Source organism: Lepidothrix coronata, unplaced genomic scaffold (assembly GCF_001604755.1).
Source record: "Lepidothrix coronata isolate B3197 unplaced genomic scaffold, Lepidothrix_coronata-1.0 Scaffold274, whole genome shotgun sequence".
Classification (NCBI taxonomy): Eukaryota; Metazoa; Chordata; class Aves; order Passeriformes; family Pipridae; genus Lepidothrix; species Lepidothrix coronata.
In genome coordinates, this window is record NW_016690454.1 from 694,128 (window position 1) to 710,803 (window position 16,676).

At 35.9% G+C, this 16,676-nt stretch overlaps 1 protein-coding gene across 10 annotated transcripts in view; it reads right to left on the bottom strand.

Annotated features, from left to right (window-relative positions):
* SLC4A10 (solute carrier family 4 member 10) overlaps positions 1 to 16,676 on the bottom strand; it is a 153,157-nt gene that overhangs the window by 94,018 nt on the left and 42,463 nt on the right. For 8 of the 10 annotated variants that reach the window (XR_001878295.1, XR_001878294.1, XM_017836284.1 and 5 more), the window contains exon 2: positions 2,823 to 2,904. Coding sequence is in view for 8 of the 10 variants with exons in the window: in XM_017836284.1 (XP_017691773.1) it covers positions 2,823 to 2,904 (82 nt within the window). In the remaining 2 variants the exon portion in view is untranslated. Of the gene's footprint in view, positions 1 to 2,822; positions 2,905 to 5,670; positions 5,861 to 16,676 lie in introns of all 10 variants that reach the window. The other 2 variants (XM_017836287.1, XM_017836285.1) reach the window with 1 other exon arrangement.

The window sequence follows — 16,676 nt, forward strand, 5'->3', positions numbered from 1 at the left end:
TGTTCTCATAAGTTCTGCAGTTCCTGTCTTATCTCCCCAGATTTTTATATACTGCTCAGGGAAGGAAAACATTGATCTAAGGGAAACTGAGGCAAAATTCTGTTCTTGTGGCTGTTCTTGCAGACAGCATTAATCACCATGATATCTTCATGCTTTCAGCAAGAAATGTACTTGCAATATACTTGAAAAATGGCTGCCCAAAATATGCAAATCCAAATATTTGCTGGGCCAAGAAATTTCAGTAGTACACATTTAAATCAGTATTTCTAACATTTAAATGTTGATAGTGTAAAATTTAAAAAAAGCAAAATACTTACAATTTTAAGATTTAATAAGAAGAAATTGAATACTGATTTTCAGATTCAAACAACCTTTAGTTCTTCATATAAATTGCAATTTTTTTAATGTTGCTTACATGCTGCTATTGAAACTTAAACCCTGGCAAAACTAGTCTTTTCCAGAATATTCAGTAACTAGCTATTTACATTTTTAAAACATAAACTAAATTAAATGTCTGTCAAAAAGCTAATTACATAATACATATTAATAGTCTAATTATATGATTTTTCTAAACTATGTAATTGCCACCTGATTATTTAATTTAATATTTTATAGTTGTTATGTCATTAGGAAAAGGTAAGTTTTTCATCAGAACCCAACACGATGTACAGTGAATAAGGCAGACATTTGTAAGTCACCATTTCCAGATGGAGAAAGGCCTAGATGTACTGGAAAACAAATGGACATGCTATTAACAGCAACTGGATATTAAAATTTGCAATCTCTTCAAAACTTTTTATGTCAATTGGTATTTTTGAATGTAGTGATTATATACTTAAAGACCTACCAATCTGAACTTAAAGTGGACATGAAATTTATCTAAAAAAGCTAACTGCATTATGAAGGATTGATTCCACACTGAAAAATTGTTTTCCTGGAACATGTGAAGCAGTGTTGATTTTATTTTTAATAAAAGCAGATTCACTGGCTAACTACAGAATTTTTCAATGTTCTAAACAATTTAAATTGATGGAAAGATTGTTGGGGTGTCACTACCATGTTCCAAGGTCCATGGATAACATCCTAGAAGCAGATTTTTGAAATAATATTTTCACTGATATTTCACAGGAGGATGATAAGGAAAAATAATAATTAAATACAGTTCTTAAATTAAGTTCCATGTAGTCACATGTGGAACATCATTATAATTCTGACTGCCTTAATGCTTGAGTCTACTCATGTGACTGAGCTTAAACACGTCACTCCCCAGAAAGCTGTCTATTTCTAAAATGCCACCTTACCATCATCAATAACATGACTTAGCAAAAGGACGTTTTTGTGGGTAGACTCAAGGCACAAAAAGCTCTGTGCATCAGTTTCATGGAGAAAGGAAGACAGGGAGCCTGCATTCTCTTTATTGGGTGTTTCTCCAAGGACACCAGATACAATGGTTTCACTTTGTTCAAGGATGTGATTAAGGGACTGAAGACCACAAAAGATTAAATGTGAGATTCAAAAACAGAGCTTGTCTGGTAAATGCAAAACTATCATTGCCAGCCTGACCCACTGGTAGACACTTAACCTTTGGAGACACCAAAATTCCAAACGCCACCCTGGAAACATCTTACCCGATATCTATCCTTGCACATGCTCAGACTTTCCCCAGACTGAGCAGAGAGCTACCTACCGCATACATGTCATACACTGCATGACATTTTCCACCCTTCTGTGAGAGATTACCTCATACAGACACAGCCAGGAACCTTTCAAAATGTAGCTACATTTGCTTTTTGAGGCACTGCTTAAAGAAGCAGTAACAGAGAGTTGCTGTGTAACACGGTATTTCCATGAAATCATCAATATGGCCACCATGCAGCAGAGAACACAAAATTCATACAGATGGAGAGAAAAGAAAAAAAAAAAAAAAAGATGATGATGACAATGATGAAGTAATCAAGGGCAGGCATTTAAAAAGCTCAGGTTTTTGCACAGATGGAGACACCTCTCTTTAGACCTGAAGCAGGTAACTTTTCAGATGTAGCATGTTCAAATATACCCCAGATTTTAGCATTTGTTTTTGGCTAGTTCATGTGGATCTGTGTGACAAAGACAAGAGCCTCCATGTCCCACTACAAGAAGCTAACAAAATCAGCAAGTTGTGATCTCAGGAAAAGGATATTACATGCACAACAGAAACTCAGTCTCATCCAATGACTATGACTAGGAGAGGTGTCACACAACTCAATACAAGAGTGTAAGTACAGTAGTAACGAGAGTAAGTTTGGGATCCACTAAACAAACTGAAATGCAACTAAATCATTAGGCAAATATCGTAAGACAGTTCTCACAGCTTCTCACTTTCTTCTATATAGTCAAGTTAGGTGGTTTCTGCAGTTTATATTATCAAGTATCTGTCTAATCTCTGACACTCCAGAATAATTTTTTTCAGCTGAAGATGTGGCTAGGTGACTACATGAGAACTGTAATGCAAATGTAGAAGCCATTTTAAGTACTAAATCAGCAGTCCTGCTTGCATTTACATATTTGGAAACTTAAAGGTAAAATGTCACACATGCATATTTACAGGACTTGATTACAGATCACTGAAAACTAGCAAACACCTTCCACCATAATCTGTGACTGAATACCACTTTAAGAAGAAAGTAACATTTCTCTTTTTAAAATAAACTACAAGACTGATTAAGAGATTACTTTCATCTCTTTGCATTCCTGCTCAAATCAATAAACGTACACATTAAAATTACGTTTCAGTACTTTTGGAAGAAAGACATAGTGTAAAGCACAGAAAAATCATCTCTCACCTTCTAGATCTTCCTTTTCAAAATGTGTTTTTAAAATAGAGCGAGTTCCACCCCTATCCACAACAGCTTCTTCATCATTTCTCTGCAAAACAGAAAAAAGGACAGGTAAGCTGCTTCTCATTCGAAAACTATTGGCAAGATTGTACAGTCCTATAAAACAAAGATGCTTTTAATATTTAATTGCTGACTCTTCCAACTAAGGAACTAAACAGTTTTTAAGAATTTTGGTTTTGTTATTAAAATCTATTTCTTATGCATCAGTTTTGCTGAGGTATGATTACAGCTAACTTTGATGTGAAGAACTTCTGTTAAAACCTGCAAGATGATGAGTAAGCACTGGTTACTGAGAACTAAAAAAGCCATGAGTCAATAGGACAATGAAAGAGATGAGAAAGACATGTCTGACCTGGGCAGCTTTATTCTTGTACTCCTGAATAAAGGGGTTGCACATATATTTTTGTCTTTAGACCAGGATTCTGAGCTACGTCCAGAATTCCCGAATTATAGCACTAACACTCCTTTTACTTTGGCAAAGCTAGAGAATAATACTTTGGTAAGAAATAAAATTAACACCATGAAAACAACTGGCTTCACTTACTGGTGAATTGCAAAGCTCTTGCTTTTCTTTACAAACACTAAGCTGAATTTACTATAAAGGTAGGTAGCACGCACTAATAGCAGAAAAGAGAAAAGCTCTTCTTCCTGAGGAACACCTATTTCATGTTTAATTTTATCCCATAGCACTTATGTGATTCATTAGTGTATTGTGCTCAGGCTAGAAAAGCTACAAAAATTGGTGATTTTGAACTTTTGACATGAAAAAAAAAAAAAAGCAACACATTTCCCTAAATAGAGAAATTTTTCTGGTGAGTTCAGCAACAAGACACTGGATGCTGTGCTAAAGTATTTGCTTCACTATGAGTTTGACATCACCACTTGTGAAAAAATCTAGCTGCTAAATACAGCCTGTATTTCACAACATGATTTAGAGTGGTTTCCATTAAATTATTATTAAGAAAAAAAGGATGAATTATACAAAAGTATCAATTAATATATCATGAATATATATTTATTTGTCATTAGTGGAGGGGTTTTAGTAAGTGATATTAGAACTAGTATGGCTTAATTTCAATATATAAAATTGGTATCTTAATGGAAGCATGAAGCAAGGGGATTTGAATACCAGTGCTTGTGATAAATATATATCTATATATAGAATGCAATAAGAAGAAATTAAATTCTCTGAGCACCTCTCCTTAAAGAGCAGATGCCCCAGGCAAAACGATTCACATCTACAGCTGCATATGGCACATTCTGGATATGAGTTTTTGATTCAAGCTCCTCTCTTTTTTAAAAACAGCTGTCATGCTGTAGCTATCTTACACAGAAAAATCCTATGAATGTGTCAGCACCAAGCATCTGGGCTGTTAAAGAAAGAAAGGAAGACCAAGTGTTACGATGTCTTTATTGGAGCTTTCCAGAGACCATAGTATGTAACTAAAACGTGACAATAAGAGAAGGCCTTCTATTGAAAAAGTCTTGTCTTTTAATAATTTATAATTAGTTAATAACCTATTAAGATGTACCTCAGCAGTGCAACTTTGCAACAACCATTTGATCATCTTAGTAAAATGAAATTTAAAGCAGTTAGACATAACTGGGCATGCTTGTCATGCTGGCACAGTGCCATGCACCTGAGTAAACGATTAGGCAGGATGTCAAAGGCCAAGTATTACAGCCATATCAGAAGCAGTGCTATTCTAGCAGAAGACATCGGCATCAGTATTTTACTGATGCTTAGAAGAACATTTGGAAGCAATATTAGGGGAAATTTACAATGGGGGAAATACTAAATTGCTGGACAGCTTAAAGCCTTTACAGATTATCTAAGAAAACTAAATACAAATTAATTCATTAATATTTATCAAAATATGCTCATACACTTTGACTTCTCCTTCCCCATGTGTTCAATTTTCAGCTTCTGGCAATCTTTCTCTTCCCTGCCTCCTTTTCCTGTAATGTCACAGCAAGTCTCAGCCTTGTCTCATTCTCAGAAGTGGGTTTATTCCATTAATATTACAAGGAAAAACAGCTTAATTGGGAGTATCGTGTTGTTGCCAATTCACTTGTCAAACTCTGAGCAAAGTCCAATTAAACAGGCCTTGCACTGAACACACTGGCCTCCCAGGGAGCAGTATGAAAGCCACCTTGCATATACCAGTACAAGAGTTACACTGCATTTATTCTAGAGGTAATTTCTGTGATTCCTGTACTGCGCCCTTGGAGGAGCGGAGAGGTGAGGGAAAGGTACTTGTAGTTTAGTGCAATTAGGTCTTAACCTCATTGGAAAATAAGCACTATTGAAATACCAGTAAAAACAGTGGCAGATCCGCTCTACTTTCTCCTGATGATTAGAGACTGGAAACTTAATTTCAGTTGGTAATGCTTTGCTTCTTATTAGAATGTCAGGAAAACTACGAACTTGTTATTTTTAAATGCTGCAACAAATGAGAGTTTGACACTGAAAGTACAGGCAAGACTAACAGTAAAACAGTCACGGAAGATAGAATTCATGTCAACCAGACTCCATACTAACATCCTCAAAACCATGAATCCAGTGCAGTTTTGCCCATCAGTTTCAGCAGGATCAGAATAAGACATGAAAACTAAATGCTTCTCACTGCCATGCCACGTTTATGTCAGAATTCTACCACTTCTTCCTTTCACCCCATTTGAAGATGATGAAGGTAAGAAGTTTTACACAGGACACAAATCTGCAAGGACTAGAGTATTCAAATCATACTGTCATATTGCAGCAGTCTGCAAACAAATGTGTGGACACACTGACCAGGTACAAGTCCTTGGAACTGTCCATTATTGCAATGAGTTGCTTGCTGAGTCCCGTGAACACTGTGGTCTACTGCTTAAAGCATGGGAGAGGGATCCAGGAAGTCCCCGAGCGCTAATCCTGGATCTGCCACTGACTTGCTGTGTGGCCTTGGGAAAGTCACTTAATCTCTGTGCCTCAGCTTCCCCATCTGTAAAATAGGGATAATAATACTTACTCATCTACCTTCCTCACCGGGCTGCTCTGTGCCATAATTAATATTCACATAGCATTTCAGAACTGTAAAGCACTACAGAAGTGCCAAGTCATTCAATTTAAGAAAGTTTACCCATGCGAAGAAATAATGATGGGAAACAACAAATTCATAAAAAACATTTAGGCATAATTTTTTTTTACATGAAACAAATGTATATTAATACCTTCTAATCATTTTACATTGCACATCTTTGACAAAGTTTACATTGAGAATAAATATACTGGGCTCATTTTCTGTTGGCCTAATTCAAGAGCAACACTACAGGAGCCACTGGAATTACATTTCAGCAAAGCTATAATCACAGTGCAATAAACTCATCATAAACAATCTAACATTTTACTCCCCTTTTTGTTATATTTGTTAATATTTTATGGTTCTATACAGTAATCATACAATATTTATATATAAAATTTAGGCACAAAATTATTTCCCTAAAGCAATAAAATACCAGCAAACACACAGCAGAAGAAATAATGTGTCTGGGATAAAAGGGCAAGAAAAAGCCAAGGGTTTTACATGGAAACCACAAGCTCCTTATAGACTAGGGCTCAGCAAGTCTACTCAGTTCATGATTTCACCTCTTACGTTTTCCAAATGAATGCCAAAATGACGTTCACCATGCAGCAGCATCAGCTGCACATATTTCACAGGAAAAATCTATTTTAATGAAAGACACTTATAAATACAGTTCTATTTTTGTCTCTTCATACTAGAAGTTTAAACACAGTGGTGAGTGCAGAAAAGCAGACAGTAGAGTCATCTTCTGCATCCTTCACAGTGCAATTCCATGTTTAAATATTTCAGTACTTACACTGAAATATGTATTTGAAGTTGAACAAAATAAAAAGAAATAAACCACCTTCAAAAACATTTGACTTATACTTCTTATTAAGCTGTCCTAAAGGAAGAAGGTCACCAGGAGTCCTGAAGTATGAATTTTCAACCCTTAGCTCAACAACCTGCTTATCAGAGTATAAAGTGAGGCTATAGCTATTGCTAAGAATTTTAAGTGTATTGGTTAGAATGAATAAAAAGGTCCATGGCTTAGAAACCAAAAACAAATGCCTTAAGTGCCCTTTCCACCAACGTATTGATAAAGCTCACTACCCAAGACATTCCAAAGCTATATAAATGACCTCGTGGAAAGCTTCTCAAAGTGACTCTCTTTAGCTGTGATACAGCCGTAACTACAACTCAACATGTTGCAAAGAGGTTGATCCTTAACCTGCCACCTCCCAGAACTGTGCACTGCCCTTCCACACCTCAGATCAATTTAATTAATGTACACTTTTAGAATAGCTGAGAAGCATTATTTTATGACAGATGTTTTGCTGTGTTTTTAGTTACAGCTCTTATAAACTGTCTATGCTTTTATCACATTGGAGATGACTGAGTGGAAAGAAAAAGGAAATTAACTGTTTTCAAAGGTGGATCTGTACAAAGGCACATGACACACATTTTTAAATATGTATGTGCTAACGTAGACACATACACTTGTAGAACTTCAGTACATTTCCAGATGATGTAATTAGGACATATTCCTCATGTTCTGTATGACAAGAAGGTAGATTGAAGTCCAGGTGACAATATATAAATTTGAAGTTATCTATACAGTTTTTATATATATTTACTAAAACAGGAAAACCAATACCTTATCTTAAAAGACACTCTTCCATATATTATAAAAGCCACCTGAATACTGGACAAACATTTACTGAAGATCATCTGTGCTGATCATGGCAGTAAATGAAATAATAATATAACAATAAATATACATTAGGAAATGGGAAATTGTTAGGACAACAGGAAATTTTTAAATGGTTGCAATGAGTATGTCTCATTGTCTTTCCCTTGGTAGGTACTCTGCTCCACTAGTATGATATTTTTGATATATATATTGAATAGACAAGTCAAAATGTATAACACAGAAATTTTCATGTTACATGGAAAACTACAAATTATTTCTTTTCTTGATCTTTCTTTTTATCTAATTTCCCTCATACTTGGTTTCTTTTATTTACTGTCCTGTATATGTTCAGTGTTTTCAATAAACTGGATGATTGCTTTCCTTTGAAATACAATGCAAAAACCACCTACAAAGAGTATTAATATTCCAGGCAATTTTTTCACAGTTTTTAAGTCTTTAAATAAAATCCTTTCGCTTTTTAATTACATTCGTAATATACCCACAGCATAAATCATAACAACATAACCAAAAGATTCTTTTTTCGGCATCTTCCTTTCTGTAAAATATGTAACAGAGCAGAAGCCATTTTGATTTTTTATGCACTAGAAATTATGCATGACACACCTGCTGACTCATACAGCAAATAATCATGGCATTAATTACTTTTCCGTATAAGCCACTTATTGATGATTAGACAACCTACATAATTCTCAAATGCCATCTGGAACCTGGGAATGGCTGTCAGCATAAAATATTAAATACTACCTTCCTATAAACAGTATAAAGCTGTAATATTGCGCTGATCTTGGCTGGGGTAGAGTTAACTTTCTTTACAGTGTCTGGTATGGGGCTGTGTTTTGGATTTGGGCTGAACACAGGACTGATACTATAGAGATGTTTTTGTTATTGCTGAGCAGAGCTTACACAGAGCCAAGGCCTTTTCTGCCTTTTGTACTGCTACGCTGGCCTGGAAATCAGGGGTGCATGGGAGGTGACCCCAACTATCCATGGGGATACTGCAGACCGTATGACATCATGCTCAGTATACAAAGCCGGGGGGAAGAAGGAGGAAGAGGGGGGACCTTTGGAGGGACAGCATTTGTCTTCCCCAGTAACTGCTACCCATAATGGGGCCCTGCTCTCCTAGAGATGGCTGAACACCTGCCCACGGGAAGAAGTGAATTAATTCCTTGTTTTACTTTGCTTGTATGTGCAGCTTTTGCTTTCCCTATTAAACTGTCTTTATCTCAACCCACGAGTTTTAAAGCCTTTACTATTCTGATTCTCTCCCCAGTGCCACTGGTGGGGGTATGAGCAAGTGGCTGCATGGGGCTGGGTTGCTGGCTCCGGTTAAACCATGACAAATATATAATTTAGTTATTTTATATTGCCAATAATTACATATACTTAAAAGATGGAACTCTAATATATTCATTTCAGTTTATATGTATTATCATAAAGTTAGTGGTAAAAACCTCGGGTATTCACCTTTCAAATGGACTATAATGAATTTCTAAACATTTATCCAGACACCACACACAACTGCCTTTTCAATCTGAAGATATTTCAGCATTACTGCTTTGTGTTGTATTCATTTTACAAACCCATTACAGAATATTTGTATTCTTAAGGTCATTTTGGTCAAGTTCAGCTTGACAATGCATAAAGACGACCTTACTAAAGATACAGAAAACTGAGTTATTCAAACTCAGGAGCTGCCAAGTGCATATTGGAATATCTTGCAAAGACAATTAACCTAAATGGCTAAAAAGCTGTTGTATGTAGACGGATGCCTCCCTGTTGTAGGAGGCAAATCACTGGTGACTGCCATGTTCAGCCTTGTCCTTTAAACTGTCCTTGAGCAGATATGCTCACACGAAACTGATTTAATGCAAAATGTGTATACCCACAATTTAGATGCTACAATTCTTTTCTCTTTTTGAAGACAAGCATGGGGGTAAAAAAAAATACAAAAAAACAAAACAAAACAAAACCTTTTTGAATGTTATTCTGCTTAATTGCTTATATTACATATAACAACATTTATCAATCTTCTGAGGTGCAAAATGCAGTGAATTTTATCTTTCTGATGAAATATAATTGCTTTTCCATTCCACTAGCTACATTATCATCCTTTTCCCCTCTATCCACCTATCAAGGAAGACCCATCAAAACACATTTATAATGCAATAAGGTCTGTTCTGCAAGGTCTGAAAAATTATTTTTAAAAGTGTCCCTTTAATGATACTGGTTTTGCAGTAATCACTACTAGTTAACATAAAGCACATATTCCTTTTGGTCAGCTCTACATAGTTCAGGCTATGCAACAAAGTAAAAAGCAATTACTTTTCATTTCAGATTTGCATCTTCCCCAGGGCTCCATGTCATATGCATAAAAGCATCCTTCTGTGTCTTCTTTCTTTCTCTTTTCTCTTTTTATAGCAGAAGCCAAGATAATGTTTAGCATGACTCAATAACGAAATACCAAGTTCTGCAATGCTGCTAAAAAATGCATTAATCAGCACTGGCTCCAAAGAACTGCTTTGCTACTGACCAGAGACTGAACACATCTTTAATGTAATAATACAATTTTTTTAACATATAAACATAGATAATCATTGCAGACATTAACTCTAAGCGCATACTACTGATATTGATTTAATGAGACAAAACACAAGGAGAATATACACACATGAATAAAACAAAGCAGTTTTACAGAGAATTAAATGCTCACTAATACTTGTAAATTCCCATGTTTATCTGCATTGAAGCATCCTGTGCTGGTCATATATCATTATGCACAATACAGCAGCTATGAACTGATGCATAAATGAATGCATAATAACCAAAATATTTCCTTAACATTTGATAGAGAATCTTCTATCTTAGATTCTTCCTTACATTCCTTACATTTGCAAAGCAAACATGATAAGCTCTTTATCTATTCTCTATACACCTAACCAGCTGAAGACAACATTTCTATTTAAATAAGATAAAACAGAATATTAAGGCAAAATACTAACTTAACTTGTTGCAATGGCTAGGTGCCCCACTTTCTCTGCCTAACAGGGCCAGTGGGGTTGCAGACAATGACACAGGATAGGACACAGACCAAACAACGAACCTTCCCACCTAAAAGGCTTGATAAATCTGTTAGAGCATTGGATGAAATAATTAGAGCAATAATGAAATAATGAACTGTTATATTCTTTCTGGATTCTGGTACCTGTTTTAAGCACCTGCAATTAATTGCAGCTGAGTTTACCATGCTTTGTATGTCTTTGACTAAAATTATCAGGACTCTTAAATAACGCAACCACCGTACACTTCTGTGTTCCTTTGAACATTTTCAGTTTTTTTCAGCCTTGTAACTTCTGCCTTTCCTTCTATCCTATCACATCTGCCAGATTTGCAAGCTAATCTTTATTCAATTGCTAGTTGCAGCCAGACCTCTGAATAAATAAAAGACACCATTACTTGCTGCTATGTAGATGTAGAAGTAGGGTCATATCTGCATGACTGAGATTTTATTGCCTTTACTTCTTTGGGTTTTTTTACTACAACATAAAATACATAGAAGTCATAGAGGTGAGAACAGCAGAGATGGTTATTTTCTCCTCTTTGGTTATTATTCAAAAGTCTTACGTCATCCTAGTGCAGACCCATCAGCTGAAACCCTCTTTTCTCACTTCACGGCAATGGTTATGTCAACTACTAGAGAAAAGTCCAATAGCAAGAAGATGTATGTGAAGATTTTATCCAAAACCCAAATGAGATTTACTCTTAGCTTGTCTGGGCTGTTTCTTGGCCCAGTGCCAGGTGAGGATAGATCCAGGATAACAGTATTATTTAGGTGTAGTTAGAAGTTAAATATTCAGAGTTTAGCCCACTATGCAATAGGATATTAGCTGCTGGGCAGCAAATGGAAAAAAGAGTATTAACTCCTAGTTTCTTAATCAGGAGTAAAATATGTTGGGTTTTAAGTTGGATACACTTCCCATTTCAAAGGAGCTGCCTTCAGCCTCAGAAAAAAATGACGTGTTTTCAGATTTCTTTACCTCAAAATAGGGTCAGGGAGAAGAATCATAGAAGGCAGCCTTCTTGAAGCAGCTACTCATGTGGAAATAGCAAGTGCAAAGAAGAGAAAGAGTCACAGTCAACTTAGTAGAACCTGTTTTAACAACAGCTACAACACCACAGAGAGGACTTTTTGTCTTCTTTTACAACCAGCCACAAAAATTATGTAGTATGGCAACTGCATCCTTTAGACGCAAATCTATGCAAACCTCAGTTCAAAACAACACCTTTTTTGACATTCCAAGCCAGCATGACCAATAATAAATTAAATCCCTCTCTCAGAAACATTGATATAATGTTCAGCAATTCTTTTGCTTCTCAGACAATTTTCAATTATATTTGACAAACACTTTCTACAAGCACAATACAAGGATTAATCAAGGCAGCAGGAATGATTCTCATGCTAAGCTTCCAAATCAGTTTGCCAACACTAGAAATATTGTTGCTTTTCTAGAAATGAAAGGTAGCCTGACTGAACCAAATCTAACTGAAGTGTTAAAAAATAGTATTGCCCTTTAGTCATCCATTTTCAGGCAAAATTAACATCAAATACCATATAATTTTCTGTTACAAGCCCAAAGATTAAATTGGACTCCTTGTGGTCCTTCAGAGTTGCCTTCTATATGATCTATTATCCTCCAGAAGAGAAAAAAAGATTGTGTTTGGTTTGTTTGGCTTTTTTAAAACTAGAACTTGTATATAACTTCCTTGAAGACAACTGACACGCCCTTTTTGACCAAAAAGTATAAATTCAAATGTAGTCTGAAGAGTTCCCAAACCATCTACATTTTCAGGGAGTAACTTCAGCAGAAAATCCAGAACTGATGACCCAGTATTTCTCCTCTCCAAAGATTTAAGTTGGTCTATGTGATTTTGTTGTCATGGGTGAATTTTTTATCAACGCAACTGTAATTGATGTGACTGAAAAACAGAGACTTGTATCACCCTGAAATGTTCTGCTGCATGCAAATGAACAGCTGCCGTAATGGAAAAGAAGAGACCTTTTGCACTGTCTACACAGTCAGAGCATCAGAAAAGAAAAACTCTTCATCTTGTAATTAGACAATGACATTCTGATTATCTTTGCTCTCACTCTTCATCTGTCTCAGGTCGTCAGTGAGCCATGGTGATCAGGGTGAGTAATGCCAGAGAAAACAGTTAGGAGCCACTCTGTTCACAAAGAACATAAAAAAATAATTAAATCCTCCAAGCCACTTATAATATAATCCACTATCTGAAAGTTTCAGGTAGTCCAGTTAATTCACACAGGCATTAAGAAAAGCAGTAAAAAATGCAGAAGCAGTGGGGGTGGGGGGGAAGCAGAAGAGAAATAAGTGAGATAAAGAAATTGATAATATATTCTGAGAAATAAAAGGGCAAATCAACAAATTTCAGATGCCAAGTTTGAAGTCACTTGTGCGTCACTTCTGCCCAGGCAATGAAACGCTGCACTGGAAGGAAAATTTTTGTATTGAAGACTCACTCAAAATACATTGGGAAAATGATCATGACAGTGGATTAGATAACCAGGGATTTGTATGGCTTAAAACTTTACACATCACAAATGGAAGACACATATTCAGGAATCTGTGCTGCCAAAGAATCAAATATGAATTAAACAGCAGTTCAACTGGTCTTCCTACCTCACAGAGATCTAAGAATTAGACTTGTACAACTTGCTCATCTGCTGTAATCTGGAAGCTTTACAATCATCACTTCCATGACCTTGTTGTTCTAGACTAGTTAAGACACTAGAAAATAAAAACAAGCTAAAAATTAAAAACAACTGATAAGACTTTAACAGTGTGTTGAATATTGAAATTACAGAACATAACTTTTGGAAAGGAAAAGGGACAAGGATTACTATAGAGTAGAAAATAAATGTGAACATGGCATTTCATGTTTCATCAGTGGTTCTATTCAAAAGTATTTTATTGTTAGAACAGACTGCTATTATTTTCATTGACAAGCTTCTCACAATGCCACTCAATTGATAGACCCATGTGCAAATGTAGAGAACAGTAAGGGAGGACATGATGTCCATCAGACACAGCTTTGAAGGCTATTAATCTAAATGTTCCCAGTGTTCAGTCTTTTAGGAAAATGGCAGAACTCACTAGATATCAAGTTTTACTGGCACATCACAGGTAATGCCATTTTTGAATTATGTATCATTACTTGTGCCTCATTATACTGCTCTAAAGTGAAAACAATTACAAGCACAATGACAACAAATAATATCCAACAGATGCCCTTCATACCCTTCCTTGACAAGACAACACCATCTCCTTTTATTAAAGAATGGATTGCTTTAAAGAAGAAAATGCTTATATCTTAAACATGATGCCACAAGCTACTTGGATTAGTCTTTAATTTATTATAAATTTGTACCAGGCTTATCATAGAATCATTAAGGTTGGAAAAGATCTCCCAAGTTCATCAAGTCCAACCTTTGACTTAATATCACCATGTCCACTAAACTGTATCACGAAGTTTTTGAATAACCAATCATTTTTTGAACATCCACTCATTTATTGAACACTTCCAAGTATGGTGACTCCACCACTTCCCTGAGGAGTTTGTTTCAATGCTTAACCACTCTTTCAGGTTTAGTGCAACAGGTTCCTTCTCTTCTGGCAATATCTCGATGTAGGTACTAAACAAATAATAGTAATCTGCTGATCTGTATTTAGTCCTACAAGCATCCCTCCTCATGCCTGCAAATTCTGCCTACCTTTTCTTTGACTAGCATTTCTATTAAACATGTATGTGTATGCACATGTGGAGAAAGAAAAATAGTGTTTTGACATACATGCTGTAAATATATGCACAATGAGCTATTCAAATAAATTACTGATTTATAACTATTTCATTAGTCACATAATTTAAAGGACACACGGTAAATAGCCTTGGATTAAGAATACTTGGCAACCTAAGTATAATAAAATGAACACAACTAGTACTTCTGCCCAGACATTAACAGGTTATACTTCATCTTATAGACTACAGAAAGAGTTTTGTGGAGGAGTTTCGAAGATCGCACAGCGTAACACCAAGTGCACTAATAACTGGAAGATGAATAGCAATTGGAAAATCAAAACTAATACTGCCAGTAGAATAAACACAAAATTCAACCTTGTGCTAGAATCTCTCTCTTGGAGGGAAAGGAAAAGGCAAGCTGTAAAGCTTCTAAAAGAAAGACTAGAAGTTTTTATTTGAGAAGATGAGTAAATAGACCTTAAATAGCAAGTGATGCAGGCAGAGTGATAAGCGAAGATGATATTAACACCAGTAATCAAGTGAAGCAAAGCTGTAAGTATTAACGTCAGCCAGACAGATGAGATCATAATAGCCATGGTGCTGAGGTGAGCAAGACTTCAATCTGATTTATGGCTACAGGAACAAACAGGAACTGTCAGGTTCCAGACCAACACAGAGCAAGAATATATCAAGAAATAAAAGAAAACTCAAGAATTGTTTCTGACATGATTATATTCAGAAAACCACTGAAGACCAAGAAAATTTTCTGAGCTAGGTAGAGTTTAACTGGAGTGGGGTAAGACCACTAAAAATAAAGCAGTGGCACCTTCATAAAGGTCATGCTTATGGCTACATTATCTGAAGAAAGGTGTGGAGGAGGATGTAAAAAGCTGAGGATGGATTCCTGAGAGATCTAAACACATACTTATATACAGAAAGAGGAGGGGGAGAGGAGACCCACCAAGTAAGAAATCGAGTTTGAAAAGAGAAACAATCAACAAGGACAAAAGAACAAATGCCTAAGAACAACAAAATTTAGCGAAGACTATAACATAGCATCACAAAGAGATGACAGATGGAGTGGAGGAGAACAAAGGACTAGCCTGGAATTCCTCCAGGAAGAAGTCAAATGGAACATTAGTGAGATAAATTTCAGTGCAAATGACAGAAACCAGAAGTGAGCAGTTCTAGAAAGGCACTAGAAGACAAGAAGTTATGAGAAGTGTACAAAGCATACTAATGGGGAAAGGGGCGGGAGATGAAGGACATCAAGGGATAGGACATTAATCTGGTGAATACAAACTTCTGAAGTTGAGGGTTGGCTTGTGTTGTTGAGGTTTTTTAATATGAAGAGATTCAGGCATATTTGTTGTATATGGGGAGGAATTCAAGGAGAGAAACAGAAATTTTAAAAAAAATAAAAAATTTTAAAATTAAAAAAAAAAAAGAAGATCAGATGGTGGATAGGGATAGGAAAAAGTTCACTGGAACAGGTTCAAAGACTACAAAACAAAAAGTCTGTTTCAGTAAAAAAGGAGGAAGCTTCAATTTTTTACCTTAGTTGGTTAGTTTTAAGAAGCTCACATGGAGGGGGGGGAATAGATAAGATGAATGGAGGCCTATATGACTAATAAAAATACATAGCAGGCAAAACTGCAAGCAAAAATACTCATAACAGTTGACAGAAATCCCAGAGATTAAGAAATACAGAGAGTCAGCAGAATCAAAAGATTTTCACCAGAGATAGCAGTATCTCCAAGGCATTGCAAATGGCATTAGGAACTGAGAAAATGGATACTGGGAGTCAGCCAGGACCATGAATTGTCAGAAGGGTTTGGAACTGTATGAGAAGAACAAAAAATAGCGCTTAAAGGGAACTGATAAGCTGATAGAGGAAAGTAGAAAGGAATAAAGGAAGTAAGAGCAGAAAAAAAGTCCCCAAGATTAACAAAATAGAAGTTTTACAAAGTTCTATTCCTGGAGAGAGGGAACAAAAATGTTTAAAAAGTTCAAATACTTACCACAGAAAAGGAACTTGGATAACACAGTGCATAGAGAGACCAATTCAGTTGTGTAGCTGATCTGGCACATGACATACAGTTCAAATGAGAAACAGCACCAGGGTAGCTAAGAGTTGGATGGTTATCCATATGGAAACTGAAAGGTGAGAAGTTATGAATGGAAGAAAGTTGCAAGTCAAAGGCAGACAGAGAGATGGGAATAGGT